This window comes from Dendropsophus ebraccatus, chromosome 15, assembly GCF_027789765.1.
Source record: "Dendropsophus ebraccatus isolate aDenEbr1 chromosome 15, aDenEbr1.pat, whole genome shotgun sequence".
Taxonomy (NCBI): Eukaryota; Metazoa; Chordata; class Amphibia; order Anura; family Hylidae; genus Dendropsophus; species Dendropsophus ebraccatus.
Genome location: NC_091468.1, coordinates 72,818,201 through 72,834,531, shown reverse-complemented (window position 1 = coordinate 72,834,531; position 16,331 = coordinate 72,818,201). Strand labels below are relative to the sequence as shown.

Sequence of the window (16,331 nt, the reverse complement as noted above, 5' to 3'; positions counted from 1 at the left end):
GAGAAGGTGGGCGCGGCCTGGAGAAGGTGGGCGCGGCCTGGAGAAGCTGGGCGCGGCCTGGAGAAGCTGGGCGCGGCCTGGAGAAGCTGGGCGCGGCCTGGAGAAGCTGGGCGCGGCCTGGAGAAGCTGGGCGCGGCCTGGAGAAGCTGGGCGCGGCCTGGAGAAGCTGGGCGCGGCCTGGAGAAGCTGGGCGCGGCCTGGAGAAGCTGGGCGCGGCCTGGAGAAGCTGGGCGCGGCCTGGAGAAGCTGGGCGCGGCCTGGAGAAGCTGGGCGCGGCCTGGAGAAGCTGGGCGCGGCCTGGAGAAGCTGGGCGCGGCCTGGAGAAGCTGGGCGCGGCCTGGAGAAGCTGGGCGCGGCCTGGAGAAGGCGGGTGCGGCCTGGGGAGGATGGATGCAGCCTCAGTTTCTCCAGGTAGGAGGAGTCATGACGAGCGATGGGTTTTGCACAATCCCGCACTTGCTGCATGCTCACTCATCTGTACTTTCAAACACAAATAAAGGAAAAGATTCACAAGCGTTGAGAAGATGATCACTATGTAAAACCTGGACCCAGAAAATAATGGGGGACATCCCAGGTGTCCTCAGCCGTGACCCTGTGTCCAGGGATACTTACAGGGCAGGGAGACTGAAGGAACATGGTAACTTTCTCATCTTCCAGCATCAGCTGCAGGAAAAGTCTTCGGATGAAGCCAGAGATGTTTCCGGAGGCCGGCAGATTCCCTCGCTGCGGAGAAGACTGGAAAAGCTCGCAGAGAACCTGCATACACAGACAGAGATGGTTCATGGACAATAAAACACCCACAGCCCCCCGCAACTACCGACCCCATCATGCTGAAGGGTTCCTCAAACATTGTGAAGGAGGCGGCACACCGGCCTCCCTATGGCACTGCCGCTACGGGCCTGGCCTGTGTCTTCCAGAAACGACTATATTACAGATAACATGAGGGCCTGGGCGGCTTCTGAAAGGGTTTCATTACATTGCCCAACAGGTTATTAAACAGCTTAAAGCACAAGAGAAGAGACGACAACACAAAGAAGACGAAACGCAGCCAAAGATTACAGACTACATTAGAAACAACACAAGAGACCCGTGTTCTATTCTGATCATACATTGTGATCCATACGTTACTTGTCAGCAGCTTACACCTCCGACAATGGTTAAAAAATAAAAATAAAATCCTGAAATCCAGTAGACAAGCTATACAATACAGCGCCAGCCATCTGTGATACAGGAGCATTCTCCTGCCCTCGCAATGGCCGCAGTATCTCCGAGCAACAGCCAGGGGGGCATCAACCATCTCAGGGGTCTAGGCAGGGGTTTGGCTCCAAAAACTCAACAAAATCTAAATGTGAATTCGGTCCAACACCATGTCAAAAAGACGATTCAGTTGTCAGCTGTGATGCTGGAGCCACATTTATAATGCAGGTTTGGTTCAGCCAAGACTGAGGTGTAAGGCGTGCAATGGTGCTCTGTACACTATGTCCTAGGAGCTGTAACAGAGCCAGGTTACTACAGGGACCCCCCATGCAAACAGGTGGGAGAATTAAGACCCCTTCCTTCCTTCCTTCCTTTCTTTATTAAAAAGTAAAATGTCATAAAAACAAAAAACTTCTCACACATAACAAATAAAAAGTCCTCCAGCCCTGAGGAGGTACATCCAAGTGTAGCCCCAGTAGTTGTAGCCAGATGAACGCTGTAAGCCCACCATCCCGCCATGCAAACTTACAGGTGACAGTCCACCAGCATCTGAGATGCAAATCAGACCAAGTGGTTTATTGGCATCATCCGATACAGAAGAAATCTTTACCATAAAGGGCCGGCTTGTTATACGTAGAGCCTGTGTGATCGAAACATAGAATTTTATCTGTATCGGATGAGGCAATGCCAATAAACCATTTGGATTGATTTACTTCACGGTCGCTGGTGGACCGTTTCATCATCATCATCATTACAGGGACAGATTAAAGGTTTTACTCGATCAAGAGACCATGTAAAACGTTGCAGTGCAGCAACCTCCATAATAAGTAAGAAGACTGACTATGAGGATGTGCAACCCTCTGCTCCCTGCTCGCTCCCCTGATTGGTGGAGGGCCCCAGCAGTGAGACCCCCACTGATCAAAATGGTTTACCTTTTCTTATGACAGGTAGCCTAACTTGTATCTAGAGAGAAGAATAAAAGGAAGCTGACTGACACGAATGGTAGTTTATGTTCCAGATTTTTTTATGTATTATATCGTTGACTAGAGATGATTGAACCGACAGTAAGTTTGGGCGGGCAGGAGCCCAAACACTCGGCATCTGAATCCTGCTGCCTGGAGAAGATGGATGCCGCCGGATTCAAATGCCATGCCTTTGGGTTATTGCTAATCCAAACTTACTGAAAATTCCTTCATCTCTTCTGTTGACCTACTGAGTTTTTACACGCTCACAAGATGGAACCCCCCTGCAGACCCCGTCCTCTCACCTGTGCCATTAATCGCTGGTTATTTGGATGACAGGATATGCATTGCAAGAAAAAGGCCACGGTTGCATTCTCCACAGCAGTCCGTTGTTGAGTGGTGAGGCCGTTCCCTGCAGTGGAGTTCAGTAAAGTGCACCTAGAATTGGTCTGCTGGGAACCATTCACATGACCTGTTGAGCTGGCGCCAGAATGGCAAAGTAAGAATAAAAGTGCTGTCCAAAGAGGGTTCACTTCCGAACCCCCCAGCCAATCCTTCATAACATGGCTATTGCCAACTTCAGTCAGAAACCTGAGAATAGGTGCCACCAAGTCTGCAGTGACTGGCATCCTACTAAAGTGCTGAGATGAGTGCTGCCGCCTGAGTCTCTCCTGGGTGGTGTCCGCAGAGCTTGCAGCACAGTCTGCATTGGATATGTGGCTGAAGCAAAAGCTAACCAGGCTCCTAACAAGAAGAGAGGGTAAAGCAGAGTCCAGCAGTTGCTTGATGGCTTCTGGGGACTGTGACGAAGCAGCAAGCGTGGCCAGGTGAGACTCTGTAAGTGCAAGAGGTGCTTGTGCATTTTTCGAGTCATCGGTCAGAGCAGCATTAAGGTCTTGCTTTTTGCTATCATCTGTAATGGACAGTCTGTGCTGGCTTTGTATCGGAGGAGGGGTAATTCCCATCCAGCCCATTAGCAAAGAAAAATAACTTGGGTGAATGTGACACATAGAGCAGAGGAGTCCATCCACAGCCTTCTTTAAGACCATGTTGCACGGTAAAGACATGGACCATTTATACAGGGACCTGGAGGAGGGATAATCGTGTTAGATTATATACATGACACGGGACTGAGAAGTTACCGGTACAGGTATATGCATGGGTGCTTGTCTATCCTCACTGTACACTGGACAGTAATACATTAACACAGGTGTCAAACTTGGGGCCCTCCAGCTGTTACAAAACTACAACTCCTGTCATGTCTGGACAGCCAAAGCTTATCTCACATGTCCAGGCATGATGAGAGTTGTAGTTTTGTAACAGCTGGAGTGCCAGAGTTTGATGCCCCTGATCTAGAACATCATCATGGACCTGTAAAGAACAGGATGAGAATGTAAGGCACTTACTCAAAAAGATCTCTGTTCAGCAACCCAGGCAAGTCATACTCCACAGGAAGCTCATAACTGTGCCATAAAATGGCGGCTACGCAGTGCAAATGAGAGGGCGATGGCATCAAGAGACCAAACTCTCTTGTTGAATTGTTTGGAGGATTGAAAGTGCTACGTCCACTTCTTTTCAATGAGGCCACTCTGGCAGAATCACTCACCCACTTCAGCAGAGCTTGGATTCTAAAATAAGAGAAATCCATTAGCAATTACCAGACAACGTCCTTATCAAGTCCAAAAAAAATTACATTGTATTATCCATCCAAAACGTCAACCTAGAATTACTAAGGGTCCATTTACAGGATCAGAGATCAGCAAGATCAGCGATAGTTTGCAGTGCCTATACATGGCACAATTAATCGAGCGCCCGGGCTACACGAGCTATCCTTAAATCATTTGTGTGGCCATGGAAACTGCCAGCACAGGCAGGAATATATTGAGGTCTGGGATATAAATATATCAGTGCTGATTCCAGATTACACAGGCAGTGCATACTTACCATCAGCGACGCTGTGTGATCCGGCACTGTCAGCTTCCATCCTGCTGCTATAACTACAGGCAGCCAGAAAGATTGACAGTTGGAAAAGGCAGGGCAGTGACAAGGAGCTGACAGTGCCTGATCACACAGCAGCACTGATGGTAAGTATGCACTGCTGTGTGACCTGGAAACACGCATATATCTGTGCTGTCAGTTTCCCTTTGCTATCGGTCACATGACTCCTGGTTACACAGTAAGATGTGCGGCCAATAAAGATCCATTACCACACAGACTGACTGGAGATATCTTAGATGGCAAACACATACATACTGCTGTCTATCTAATGCTATAAGACACACAGGTAGAAAATGGATGCAATACCTGTCCTTGGTCCCAGGATCCTGGGTAGTCCCCAGCTGATACAGGATATCTATGGTGGAATCTGAGGACAATCCATTAAGCCTTCCGAATAGCAGAGGACTGTTCAGATCTGTGACATCACAAAGAAAGAGAAATGATTGAGCTGTCCGACCGATCCTCTCTGCATTATGGAGAGTGCGTGGACCTACCTGCAGGGTCACTGCCAGACGCAGCACAGTTACGCAGAAGGATGTCAATGAGGCGAAGCCCGATCCTGGTAGACTGAAGTCCGATCTTCACCAGCACTGCCTCGATGTTGGGCGAGTGCATGCCACAGTAGGGAGACATCAGTAAGGCAGCGCATGTCTGTAACAGATTGGCCGTGGGCGCCGCAGCACTCGCCATCATGGCTTCCAGTTCACTGATATGAGTGAGGCAATGATGTAAAAGCCGCAGCCAGCCGATACTATGGGGAAAAAAACACAACACTGCTCAGTAATAAAAACCTAGCAGAAGTGGATTCAGGCAGAACGTTACCCATAAACCCAAAAAAAGGATGAAAGAGAAAAACAAAACACATGGACCCAACTTTTATGGCAAAGCTTCCTCCAGAACGCTGCAGCAACGTCCCTAATAAACCTCTGGTGGAAGTCTAGGAACAACATGTACTAGAAAAGTTCTTAAAATTAAACCTTAAAAAGGGTGTCCTTAAAGGGGAACTCCAGAGAAAATGTTATTTATTTCTATTTAAAAATCTTCAGTCTCCCTGTACTTATCAGCTGCTGTATGTCCTACAGGAAGTGGTGTATTCTCTCCAGCCTGACACAGTGCTCTCTGCTGCCACCTCTGTCCATGGCAGGAACTGTCCAGAGCAGGAGAGGTTTTCTATGGGGATTTGCTGCTGCTCTGGACAGTTTCTGACATGGACAGAGGTGGCAGCAGAGAGCACTGTGTCAGACTGGAGAGAATGCACCACTTCCTGCAGGACATACAGCAGCTGATAACGGTTGATTTGAAAGAAACTTTTTGCCGGAGCACCCCTTTAAATGCCAATTTTGTAATCCAAGCCACTGATCTTCACCACTTATGTTCTACACGATCTGGAGGAAGTTACCGATCACTTGCAGATACATCAGGACACAATAGTTTCACCAAACTTCTGGTTTTCGCAGGAGATTTACCTTGTTTTAGACACCTGATCCTCAGACGGAAGGAACGGGTTGTTAACAGTTGCTGATGAAGTGTTTCCAAACGCCGTCAGGCCGAGCAATTTAATCTGGGAAAGTCCAAGCGTGCTGGCGTCACGAGGACGGTGGAGGCGGAGGCAGACGGCAGAGGCCACCTCCGCTTTTACTAGCTGAATTTTGATGTATGTGAGTCCGCTGGTGATGACTGGTGTGGACAACGGGAGCATGTTGACTCCATCGGCGCTTATTTCCACAGAGACTGAAGATGGACAAGCTAAGAGGCAAGGACAAAAGCAGGGAATTAGAATGGTGATTTGCTTGTTTTCAGGTTAGGTCACGGTTATGCGGCTACTTACTGGCAAGGGATGCGAGGTGAGGCTGAATGTGGATCTCCTTCAGGAGCACGGCTGCCGGCAGATGGATGGTCAGGTCGCACCAAGCTTCCTCTGGCAGGAAGATGTAAGACCAGGCAGCGGAGCGGGCTCTCCTGTGTGGTGGCGTGGCCTGTAGAAGGACCTCCGCTGGCTGAGCTGTCGGACTACTGGACGTGATTGTACCTGCCAGAACGGACAAACATTGCTCAAATAAGGAAATAATAAAAGTCTCTCATATCTGAAAGCAATATGGGTGGTCACAGACTTCTGCATTACTTGCCATTACTTTGCTTGTACAAACCCTGAAATAAAGCCATAAGTGTGGTCATTGCTGCCGGCTGTCACACAAAACAAGACAGTAAGCTTGCTGACAGATGACAACTGGGATGTCTGGTTAAATAAGACCTAGTAGGGGTTTGGTGAATTGCTAAATATAAGACCTAGCAAGTTTCTCATTGGAAGCGTGCCCGCCGAACAGAACACTGGGGCACGCAGCTGGGATTCTTTTAGCCTGCTGCCGTTGTCCCCTACCTTTACTGTCCATTGCAGAGTAGCTGCATGCAGGACATGAAGTCGCTTGCCACCAACCCCAATGTTGTCTTCCGCGGCCGTCAGTAGTGCACATACAGGCAAGGCATCAAGAGGCCCGTCGCCTACTGCCATCCCCACTGTCCCCTACTGCCAAATGTTAAGCTCCCCACATACACTCCGTCCCTGCTGTTCTGTACGAGTGTGCTGTGGTGAGCTCCCCCTGGTGTCTGGAAGCTGTATGCTGTCCCTGCTGTGCTGTACGAGTGTGCTGTGGTGAGCTCCCCCTGGTGTCTGGAAGCTGTATGCTGTCCCTGCTGTGCTGTACGAGTGTGCTGTGGTGAGCTCTTCTTGGTGGCCAGAAGCCACCATACCGTACGCTGACCCTGCTGTGCTGTCCGAGTGTGCTGTGGTGAGCTCCCCCTGGTGGCTGGAAGCCACTATACAGTATGCTCTGTCCCTGCTGTGCTGTACAATTGTGCTCTGGTGAGCTCCCCCTGGTGGCCGGAAGGCGCAAGACCATATGCTCTGTACCAGTGTGCTGTGATGAGCACCCCCTGGTGGCTGGAAGACGTATGCTGGACATGAAGTCGTTTGCCGCCAACCCCAATGTTGTCTTCCGCGGCCGTCAGTAGTACACATACAGGCAAGGCATCAAGAGGCCCGTCGCCTACTGCCATCCCCACTGTCCCCTACTTCCAAATGTAAAGCTGCCCACATATACTCTGTCCCTGCTGTGCTGTACGAGTGTGCTGTGGTGAGCTCCCCCTGGTGGCTGGAAGCCACCATACCGTACGCTGACCCTGCTGTGCTGTACGAGTGTGCTGTGGTGAGCTCCCCCTGGTGACCGGAAGCCACCATACTGTGCTCTCTGTCTATGTTGTGCATGTGACACACATAAGCGGAGGACATAAATCAGCTTATATGTTGGCTGAGAAGAGAAAGGCTGATAAGAAACCTGTTCGAATTTTCTAGTAAAAGAAAAAGAACAGCGCTCCAAGGCATAATACAGACCTCGCATCGGATGGGAGCAATGGTGAAAAGGCTCTCACCTGGTCGTGTTGTGCGATCTAGGAGGCACAACCCTCAAACAGCATGTAAGGGATCAATACAGCCAGAAAAAAACCTCCACTATATAGGCATCACCCAATGTATATCATAATGACTTATTGTAAAAACAGTTGTTAAAATGCGACACAACACGTTTCTAAAGCGTTTCCAGAGCTACAATACTGCTGTTTCCTCACACAGATGACACTTGAAGAAGAAATCAGAGCGGTTTGGAAAGGCGTTGTGTCGCATATTAACAGCTGTTTTTACAATAAATCATATGATATGATATACATCGGGTGATGCCTATATAGATGGGACTGGCACCCTATTGTACCTCGTGGTGGAGTGGAGGTTTTCTGAGAGAATTTTTCTAGTCTCTGAAAAGGTTATCCTCAGGAACGCCAATCAATATTAGATTTGGAAGGTTCCTGTTTTGAAGAGGCCACGAGGACTGAGGATAACCAGCGAAGCATTAAATATATGAATAGAAATGACAACTACTTACCGAGTGGAGCGAAGTTGTGGATTCCCTCTGCATTATCGGGCTCAGAAGCCAGGACCCTCGCCTTTAAGCTGCTGTCTGAGGTTTTGCTGGGACCAGAGTCAAGAAACTTCATGATTGTGGACACCATACTTCTGGCAGTGTTCACAATGGCTCTTGTGCTCGTCACCATGTTATTGCAGATGAGCTGAACACCTCCTGCAAAGATGAACAAAAAACAGCAGCGTGAGATCCAGCTAGAGTAAAACATATATATATATATATTATACTGACACTGTCAGATGTACATACCCATATCATGGAACGCCTTCAAGGCCTCACTTGTATCTAAAACTCTCAGGATGAACCACAGCAAAGGCTCCGACAGCTGGCAAGTAGAAAGAGAACCCTGAAGAAACCAGAACACCGTACAATCTCATCAGTTCTCTGCAGAATGGACGACTCCTAACCAGTTCCTGTGCTCAGATACAACACGTTACTGCAGTAATAACCCCGGGGGAACCCCGCCTATTCATTACACTCCTGTACTGTGTAGGGATACCTTTCATTTTACCACACCAGGCGTGAAAGTGAAATGTATGGGGTCTGTAAGGTCTGTACCGTTACAACCATAAGAAATTTACAGATTTATTGATCAGCACAAAGAGACCCCTTTATTCTTACCATTATGGGGTACATATGACTACAATTCACTTCATGCCTAAAAATCAAAGCTTTGGCCATGTCCAGGCATGATGGGAATTGTAGTTCTGCCGCAGCTGGAGGTCTGACAGATCCCCATTACTCCAATAGGGTGAAAGAGGGACTTCCCTCCTTTTCTAACCACTTAGTTATCTCAGCTGCTACTGACCATGGCATCTCTGGGGTTAAATGGGATCAGATGTTGCCCTGACTCCAGCCTGGTGTGAAGGGCTATACCCATCCCTCTATGAAAAACCGTATGAGCAAAAATAATATTACCACCGACTGCTGTGTAACACGTGCAGGCGATACCACCGACTGCTGTGTAACACGTACAGGCGATACCACCGACTGCTGTGTAACACGTGCAGGCGATACCACCGACTGCTGTGTAACACGTGCAGGCGATACCACCGACTGCTGTGTAACACGTGCAGGCGATACCACCGACTGCTGTGTAACACGTGCAGGCGATACCACCGACTGCTGTGTAACACAAACAGGCGATACCACCGACTGCTGTGTAACACAAACAGGCGATACCACCGACTGCTGTGTAACACAAACAGGCGATACCACCAACTGCTGTGTAACACGTACAGGCGATACCCCCGACTGCTGTGTAACACAAACAGGCGATACCACCGACTGCTGTGTAACACGTGCAGGCGATACCACCGACTGCTGTGTAACACAAACAGGCGATACCACCGACTGCTGTGTAACACAAACAGGCGATACCACCAACTGCTGTGTAACACGTACAGGCGATACCCCCGACTGCTGTGTAACACAAACAGGCGATACCACCGACTGCTGTGTAACACGTGCAGGCGATACCACCGACTGCTGTGTAACACGTGCAGGCGATACCACCGACTGCTGTGTAACACGTGCAGGCGATACCACCGACTGCTGTGTAACACAAACAGGCGATACCACCGACTGCTGTGTAACACAAACAGGCGATACCACCGACTGCTGTGTAACACAAACAGGCGATACCACCAACTGCTGTGTAACACGTACAGGCGATACCCCCGACTGCTGTGTAACACAAACAGGCGATACCACCGACTGCTGTGTAACACGTGCAGGCGATACCACCGACTGCTGTGTAACACAAACAGGCGATACCACCGACTGCTGTGTAACACAAACAGGCGATACCACCAACTGCTGTGTAACACGTACAGGCGATACCCCCGACTGCTGTGTAACACAAACAGGCGATACCACCGACTGCTGTGTAACACGTGCAGGAGATACCACCGACTGCTGTGTAACACGTGCAGGCGATACCACCGACTGCTGTGTAACACGTGCAGGCGATACCACCGACTGCTGTGTAACAAATGCAGGCGATACCACCGACTGCTGTGTAACACGTGCAGGCGATACCACCGACTGCTGTGTAACACGTGCAGGCGATACCACCGACTGCTGTGTAACACGTGCAGGCGATACCACCGACTGCTGTGTAACACGTGCAGGCGATACCACCGACTGCTGTGTAACACAAACAGGCGATACCACCGACTGCTGTGTAACACGTGCAGGCGATACCACCGACTGCTGTGTAACACGTGCAGGCGATACCACCGACTGCTGTGTAACACAAACAGGCGATACCACCGACTGCTGTGTAACACAAACAGGCGATACCACCGACTGCTGTGTAACACAAACAGGCGATACCACCGACTGCTGTGTAACACAAACAGGCGATACCACCGACTGCTGTGTAACACAAACAGGCGATACCACCGACTGCTGTGTAACACAAACAGGCGATACCACCGACTGCTGTGTAACACAAACAGGCGATACCACAGACTGCTGTGTAACACAAACAGGCGATACCACCGACTGCTGTGTAACATAAACAGGCGATACCACCGACTGCTGTGTAACACGTGCAGGCGATACCACCGACTGCTGTGTAACACGTGCAGGCGATACCACAGACTGCTGTGTAACACGTGCAGGCGATAACACCGATGGAACGTAACGGAACGTAACCGATGCAGTAGGAGAAAGGATTAGGATCTTTAACCTAGAGGAATTAAGGCGAGACCCTGTGCACTGGTGGATGAATAATATTCCATTTACCTGTCTGCCCATATAGCCGCACGCCATGTAGGTAAGTATCGGCTGCAGCATGACTTGAACACTGGTGGCCTTCTTACTGAGAGTGGTGAGTATGGTGAAGAGTCCGTCACCAACCGATATGGCATCCAATCCGCCATGAAAGTTCTCATGTTTAGTTAAATGTAACCCACTTGCACCTAGAAGGAAACAAAGCAGCAAATAGATTAGACTTTAGTTTTGAAGAACAGGCTAAAAAGCAAACAAAAAATAATCAAAAACACACTGTATAGAATTTAAAGGGGTGAACTGTAAATGTTTGTGTGTGAATTTGTTTTCTCTTCAACTCATCTGGTGTCTGAAAGTTGTATAGATTTGTAATTTACCTCTATTTAATAATCTCCAGTCTTCCAGTACTTATCGGCTGCTGTATGTCCTGCAGGAAGTGGTGGATTCTCTTCAGAATCCCAGTACTTATCAGCTGCTGTATTTGCTGTCAGGAACTGTCCAGAGCAGCAGCAAATCCCCATAGAAAACATCTCCTGCTCTGGACAGTTCCTGACATGGACAGAGGTGGCAGCAGAGAGCACTGTGTCAGACTGGAGAAAATACACTACTTCCTGCAGGACATACAGCAGCTGATTAGTGAAAGACTTACAGATTTGTAAATGACTTTTATTTAAAAATCTTCAAACATTCTGGTACCAGTTAATTTAAGGGGGAAAAATGTCCGGAGTACCCCTTTAACAGAGTAAGAATCCTATAACTAAATACCAGTCTAAAGCAGAAGATGCAGCACATGCAGTTGCTCGATGTTTTACCGTTTTTTGCGATTTCATATATATGTGCCTTGCATATGTGCCTTTACAACCTTTTTGGGTGTTGATTGTATAAAAATTTAATAAAACTGAGAATTAAAAACAAAGAAAAAAAAAGGTGCAGCACAGCAGTACCCCTCACTGAGCTCACACTCTGTCCAAGTAACGTCTGAGTTATTTAGGAAAACACACAAGTATATATGTACTGATTCTAACTAGACGTCCTCCACTCACCGATAATCATGGCCATGGCGCTGCTGTTGCACTGGCCCAGGGCAGAGAGAATCTGGCTCATAATCTGCTGGTTGGCTAGCACCAGATCGGCCACATATGCAGTGGAGCTCTGCGTTGCTGAAGAATTGCCGTTGGCATCTTTTCCCCCATAGACTTTCTCTTCGTCAGAAACGCTGTCCGTTGTGCTACTGACCACAGCTGCCCGAGCACTGAACTCTTTGTTGCTTGACAGCGGCAACTGGACCAGGATATTCACCAGCTTCAGCAAGTCAAACATCAGCTGATCGCGCGTCATTTCGCCACAAACCGCTTTGGCATCACCAGGTCGAATAATATTAGCAAACAAGCCCCCAAAGCAGGCCCGGGCCCCAACCGAGCTGTCCGATCCACTGCGAGACACCACCTTGTCCGAGCAGGTGATATAGTGATGAACCAGGAAGGTGACCGATTCGATGACCGCAGAAATGGTGCCGACCGAGACCACCTCAAAGTTCTGTTCCAGAGTGAATTCTAAGAGTTTCACCTGAGCATCCAGGGGTCCTTGTCCTGTCTGAAAAGCCCCTCTAGAAAAACAAGAGAAAGCAGACTGTATAATTCTATCAAGACAAACACAGTAATGTCTAACATTAAGGGGTTATCCAGTCAGGTAAAACAATTCCTTATATACTTGTTATCTATTCAGTCTCCTTCTTCCAGTTCCCAGCTGCTGCTTTCTGCTGAAGACACAAAAAAACTGAGCAAGTTGTTCCCTTCCTACATGGCCGGCTGTCTGTGCACTCTGTAATGCTGGGAGGGGGGGTTCAGAGGGGAGACAGAGAACAGCTCACACACAGTTTTATGTGGCTTCAGCAGAAAGCAGCAGCTGAGAACTGGGGGAAGGAGACTGAATAGATAACAAGTATGAAAGGAATTGTTAGTCTCCAGGATGGGGGAGGATTCCACATTGAAATGAGGCAGAAGTAACAGTGTAGTAGTACTTGGTATAGGAAAGACGGCTGTCAACAGCTACACAGGCACAATTGACTCCTAGAGATGAGCGCAACTTGAGCCTGATCCTTCAGCATTTGATTACCGGTGGCTGACACAGTTGGAAGCAGCCCTGGGCAGTCCAGGAAAATTATTAATAACATGTATTTGTATAGCACCAAAAGATGCGGCAACGCTCCATGTCATCCACCAGTATTCCAATGCCATGATCAGACTTGAGCTGCTCCAGTTGCACTCATCTCTGACTACTAGAAATGGAAAACGTCCAGTGCCACTAAGGCTGTGCCGTTACCTCTCTGTGGAGAGTATGTGTATCAGCTTCAATAGAAATTCACTGAACATCTGAGGGCTGGTAGAAGAAAGATGGACTTGTAGTCGCGTCAGGAACTCCTGCATGGCCTGAGTAGCAGTGGGCCCAACCTGGATAGGAATAACCAGAGCATTACCAGACAATCACACAGAGAACGTCCAACACTTAGCAGGAACGTCAGCAACTCACAATCACAATGTGCAACATAATAGAAGACGTTACAAGCTGTGGACTTGTGGATGGTCTGATGTATAGCGTCTACACAACACAGGAATACAAGGCACCTAAATCCATCACCCTATGGGTAACTATGGCCCCTTACGCAATGCTGGGATCTGCGGTCCACAGAGAAGACACAATATTCATTAAAGTGTCACTGTTTGTTTTTTGCAGAAATCAATAGTCCAGGCTATTTGAAGAAACTTTGTAATTGGGTTTATTAGGCAAATATGCCTTTCCCCAGGTCCACCCCCCTCCCTCCCCTCTCTCATTTACTGCTCATTATCAGGAAGTCTTGGCTCTTTTACATCAGTCGGATCCTGTGTAACCTATGGAGAGGGGGGAGGAGGGAGATTAGTCGCCAGCAGAGAGCAGAGAACATAAGATTACACAGAGGGACCTGTATTAAAGTCGGTATTCAGAGGTCAGAGAGGTCAGTGCTGACTATCAGAGGAGATAGCCCAGTGATGTAGCTGTAAATTAACTCTTTGTTGTCCTGTTTTGGTGCCTCATATCCCCCCACCCCTCCCCTCTCCATAGAGAACAATGAAGACAGGGGGGAGAGCTTCAAACTGCTTTTTCATGATAAAAAATTTTCACCTAATAAACCCAATTACAAACGTTTCTTAAAATCGCCTGGACTATTAATTTCTGTCAAAAATTTAAACCACAGTGACACTTTACGTTATAACAACCATGTTATTGTAGGAGTGCCCTGAGGGTCCCCACTCAGCGGGCCAGGTACAGCCAGACATAGAACTGTTGTATTCCGAAACCTTAATGGTGGTCCGGGACGTAGAATAGGTATTACAGTACCTTCCCCCACCCTCCAGGTGCCACTTCTTCCTCTGCCCTCTCTATAAAGCATGAGCAACTGCATCACAATCCCTACATGAAGGCGAAACCAGCCCCCCCCATGCAGCGGAAATGGCCCTGTGATGCTGCTATTGTGTGTGGATGAGAACTATTCTCGGCCAATTTACACATGGTATTTCCACCAGATTTCTGCTCTGCAGGCTCAGTCACAAGTTTTTAGTTGTCTGTGAGCAAGCTGACGGAGCCTTAGGCCACATTCACATGCAGACAGACTATAGGACCAATGTTATCCAATGGCCCGGTCACACATCTGTAAGTGTGCATGGGGCCGTGACTGTGACACAGACCACTATGCTAATAAAGTGGCAATATGATGTTCAGTTAAGCACGGAGCACTACAGATGCACATTGGTAGTGCGGTTCTCCATCGCGGGCTGCACTATGGACATGTGAATGTAGCCTTACTTTTATGATGGCTCCTAGCACTGCACACAGAGGAGGGGATCCTGCGCTTCTATGTATAGTGCTGGAGCAGTGTCCGGCCTCGGATACTCACGGTGCCATGTACTGGGCTCGAGTACAGACGCAGGTGGGCGAGTAAGTATGGCCTCCTCATCTTCCTAAGCACCATGTCAAGCACTAGGTCACAGCTTCTTAGCCGGCTGTGTAACCTTACCTGAGGACTGTGCTGGTTGGTCCCATGAGGGTTTGTTCCTGAGAGAAATTTTACAAGGACATGGAGGAGGTTTGGGTCTGACACTAAGAGCTGGGCAGTGTTTTCCTGAGCTCCGATAGTGCTGCTGGCTCCAGCTAGGAGAGAAGGAAATGTGCACAGAAGTTACAAAACTAGCAGAAGACTAGACAGAGAATTCCTCCAACCTCTAGATATCATATACTTCTGTTATTTATGGTTCACACGTCATGTTAATTTTACTGAACATACATTAAAAAAACAATCGAACCCTACAATATTCTCCAATGGCCGAGACAGACAACTTACAGTGCAGCTGCATGTTTGTCATAAGAGTGAGGCTATGAAGCACAAGGCACCATGTCCGCAGTAAAGTGTTTGGATGCCAGGCCAGGACTGTCAGAAAGCTGGTTATAGAGGCTGGAAATAAAAGGAAACGGCATCAGGGTTATTAACGGAAGACAATGGGAGAGAGACAATGGGGGGGGACAATGCACTGAAGAAGTGAACAGGCGGCCCCAGGTTGGTGACAGAAACAATAAGCAGATATGTTTAAAGGGGTGATCTAACTTAATGGTGGCCACTATAGAGCAATGAAAAGGGGACATTATTAGGTAAGGATACGTGCACACTACGGAATCACAATAGAAAGCGCATTGCACAGCTTCCATCCGCTCACATACTCTGGAGGCTGCTTGCGTCTCTGCCTGTGCCATAGACTCAATTCTATTCATGAGCGGATTCCATCGTCCATCCAAAGAATGAACCTGACGGGTTTCCGGCGTGATTTTGTAGTGTGCACATACCCTAAGGGAGTAACATTTTGAAGCTCTATAATGGCCAAACTATAAAACGATGAACATGCTGATCACAATCCTAATAATGCTCAGAGACATCTGAAGAGCTGTTCGTCCCAACATACCAAGCTAAGTAGTGAAGACCCCCCCCTAGGCCGGCAGGATTCCGCTATGGGGGTGGGGGGTGCTTCCACCGCTATGGACACGGATTAGCTGGGTAGCGGGGGGGGGGGTTCTTCCACCGCTATGGACACGGATTAACTGGGTAGGTGGAGGGGGGGAACCTTCCATCGCTATGGACACGGATTTGTTGGGTAGCTGAGCAAGACTGAATACATCTGGATGTGCTGCACAGTAGGGGCCGGAGCTCAGTGATCCCGGCGTTGGAATGGCAGGAAGGGAAGCATTTATGTCCTGCCTAGGCAATTGCATAAAAATCATGCTGCCTGGGTGCCCTGCACTGTCCAAGTAATGACTGACACATCCCACTGGTTATAGGAACAAGGATTGCAACATTGTAAATGACCTTTAATCCAGCAGCAGGACTAATAGACACCCCGCTACTTCTGCTCTTTTGACATACATGAACCAAGGGGATCGCACC

At 48.6% G+C, this 16,331-nt stretch overlaps 1 protein-coding gene across 7 annotated transcripts in view; it reads right to left on the bottom strand.

Annotated features, from left to right (window-relative positions):
• BIRC6 (baculoviral IAP repeat containing 6) overlaps positions 1 to 16,331 on the bottom strand; it is a 209,071-nt gene that overhangs the window by 87,123 nt on the left and 105,617 nt on the right. For 6 of the 7 annotated variants that reach the window (XM_069955024.1, XM_069955025.1, XM_069955031.1 and 3 more), the window contains exons 43-56: positions 15,240 to 15,350; positions 14,916 to 15,049; positions 13,187 to 13,314; positions 11,908 to 12,470; positions 10,880 to 11,055; positions 8,378 to 8,474; positions 8,090 to 8,284; positions 5,986 to 6,186; positions 5,624 to 5,903; positions 4,652 to 4,908; positions 4,464 to 4,572; positions 3,566 to 3,787; positions 2,465 to 3,245; positions 613 to 756 (exon numbers count right to left, since the gene is read on the bottom strand). In XM_069955024.1, coding sequence (XP_069811125.1) covers positions 613 to 756; positions 2,465 to 3,245; positions 3,566 to 3,787; positions 4,464 to 4,572; positions 4,652 to 4,908; positions 5,624 to 5,903; positions 5,986 to 6,186; positions 8,090 to 8,284; positions 8,378 to 8,474; positions 10,880 to 11,055; positions 11,908 to 12,470; positions 13,187 to 13,314; positions 14,916 to 15,049; positions 15,240 to 15,350 — 3,398 coding nt within the window. The remainder of the gene's footprint in view (positions 1 to 612; positions 757 to 2,464; positions 3,246 to 3,565; positions 3,788 to 4,463; positions 4,573 to 4,651; positions 4,909 to 5,623; positions 5,904 to 5,985; positions 6,187 to 8,089; positions 8,285 to 8,377; positions 8,475 to 10,879; positions 11,056 to 11,907; positions 12,471 to 13,186; positions 13,315 to 14,915; positions 15,050 to 15,239; positions 15,351 to 16,331) is intronic. The other variant, XM_069955029.1, reaches the window with a different exon arrangement.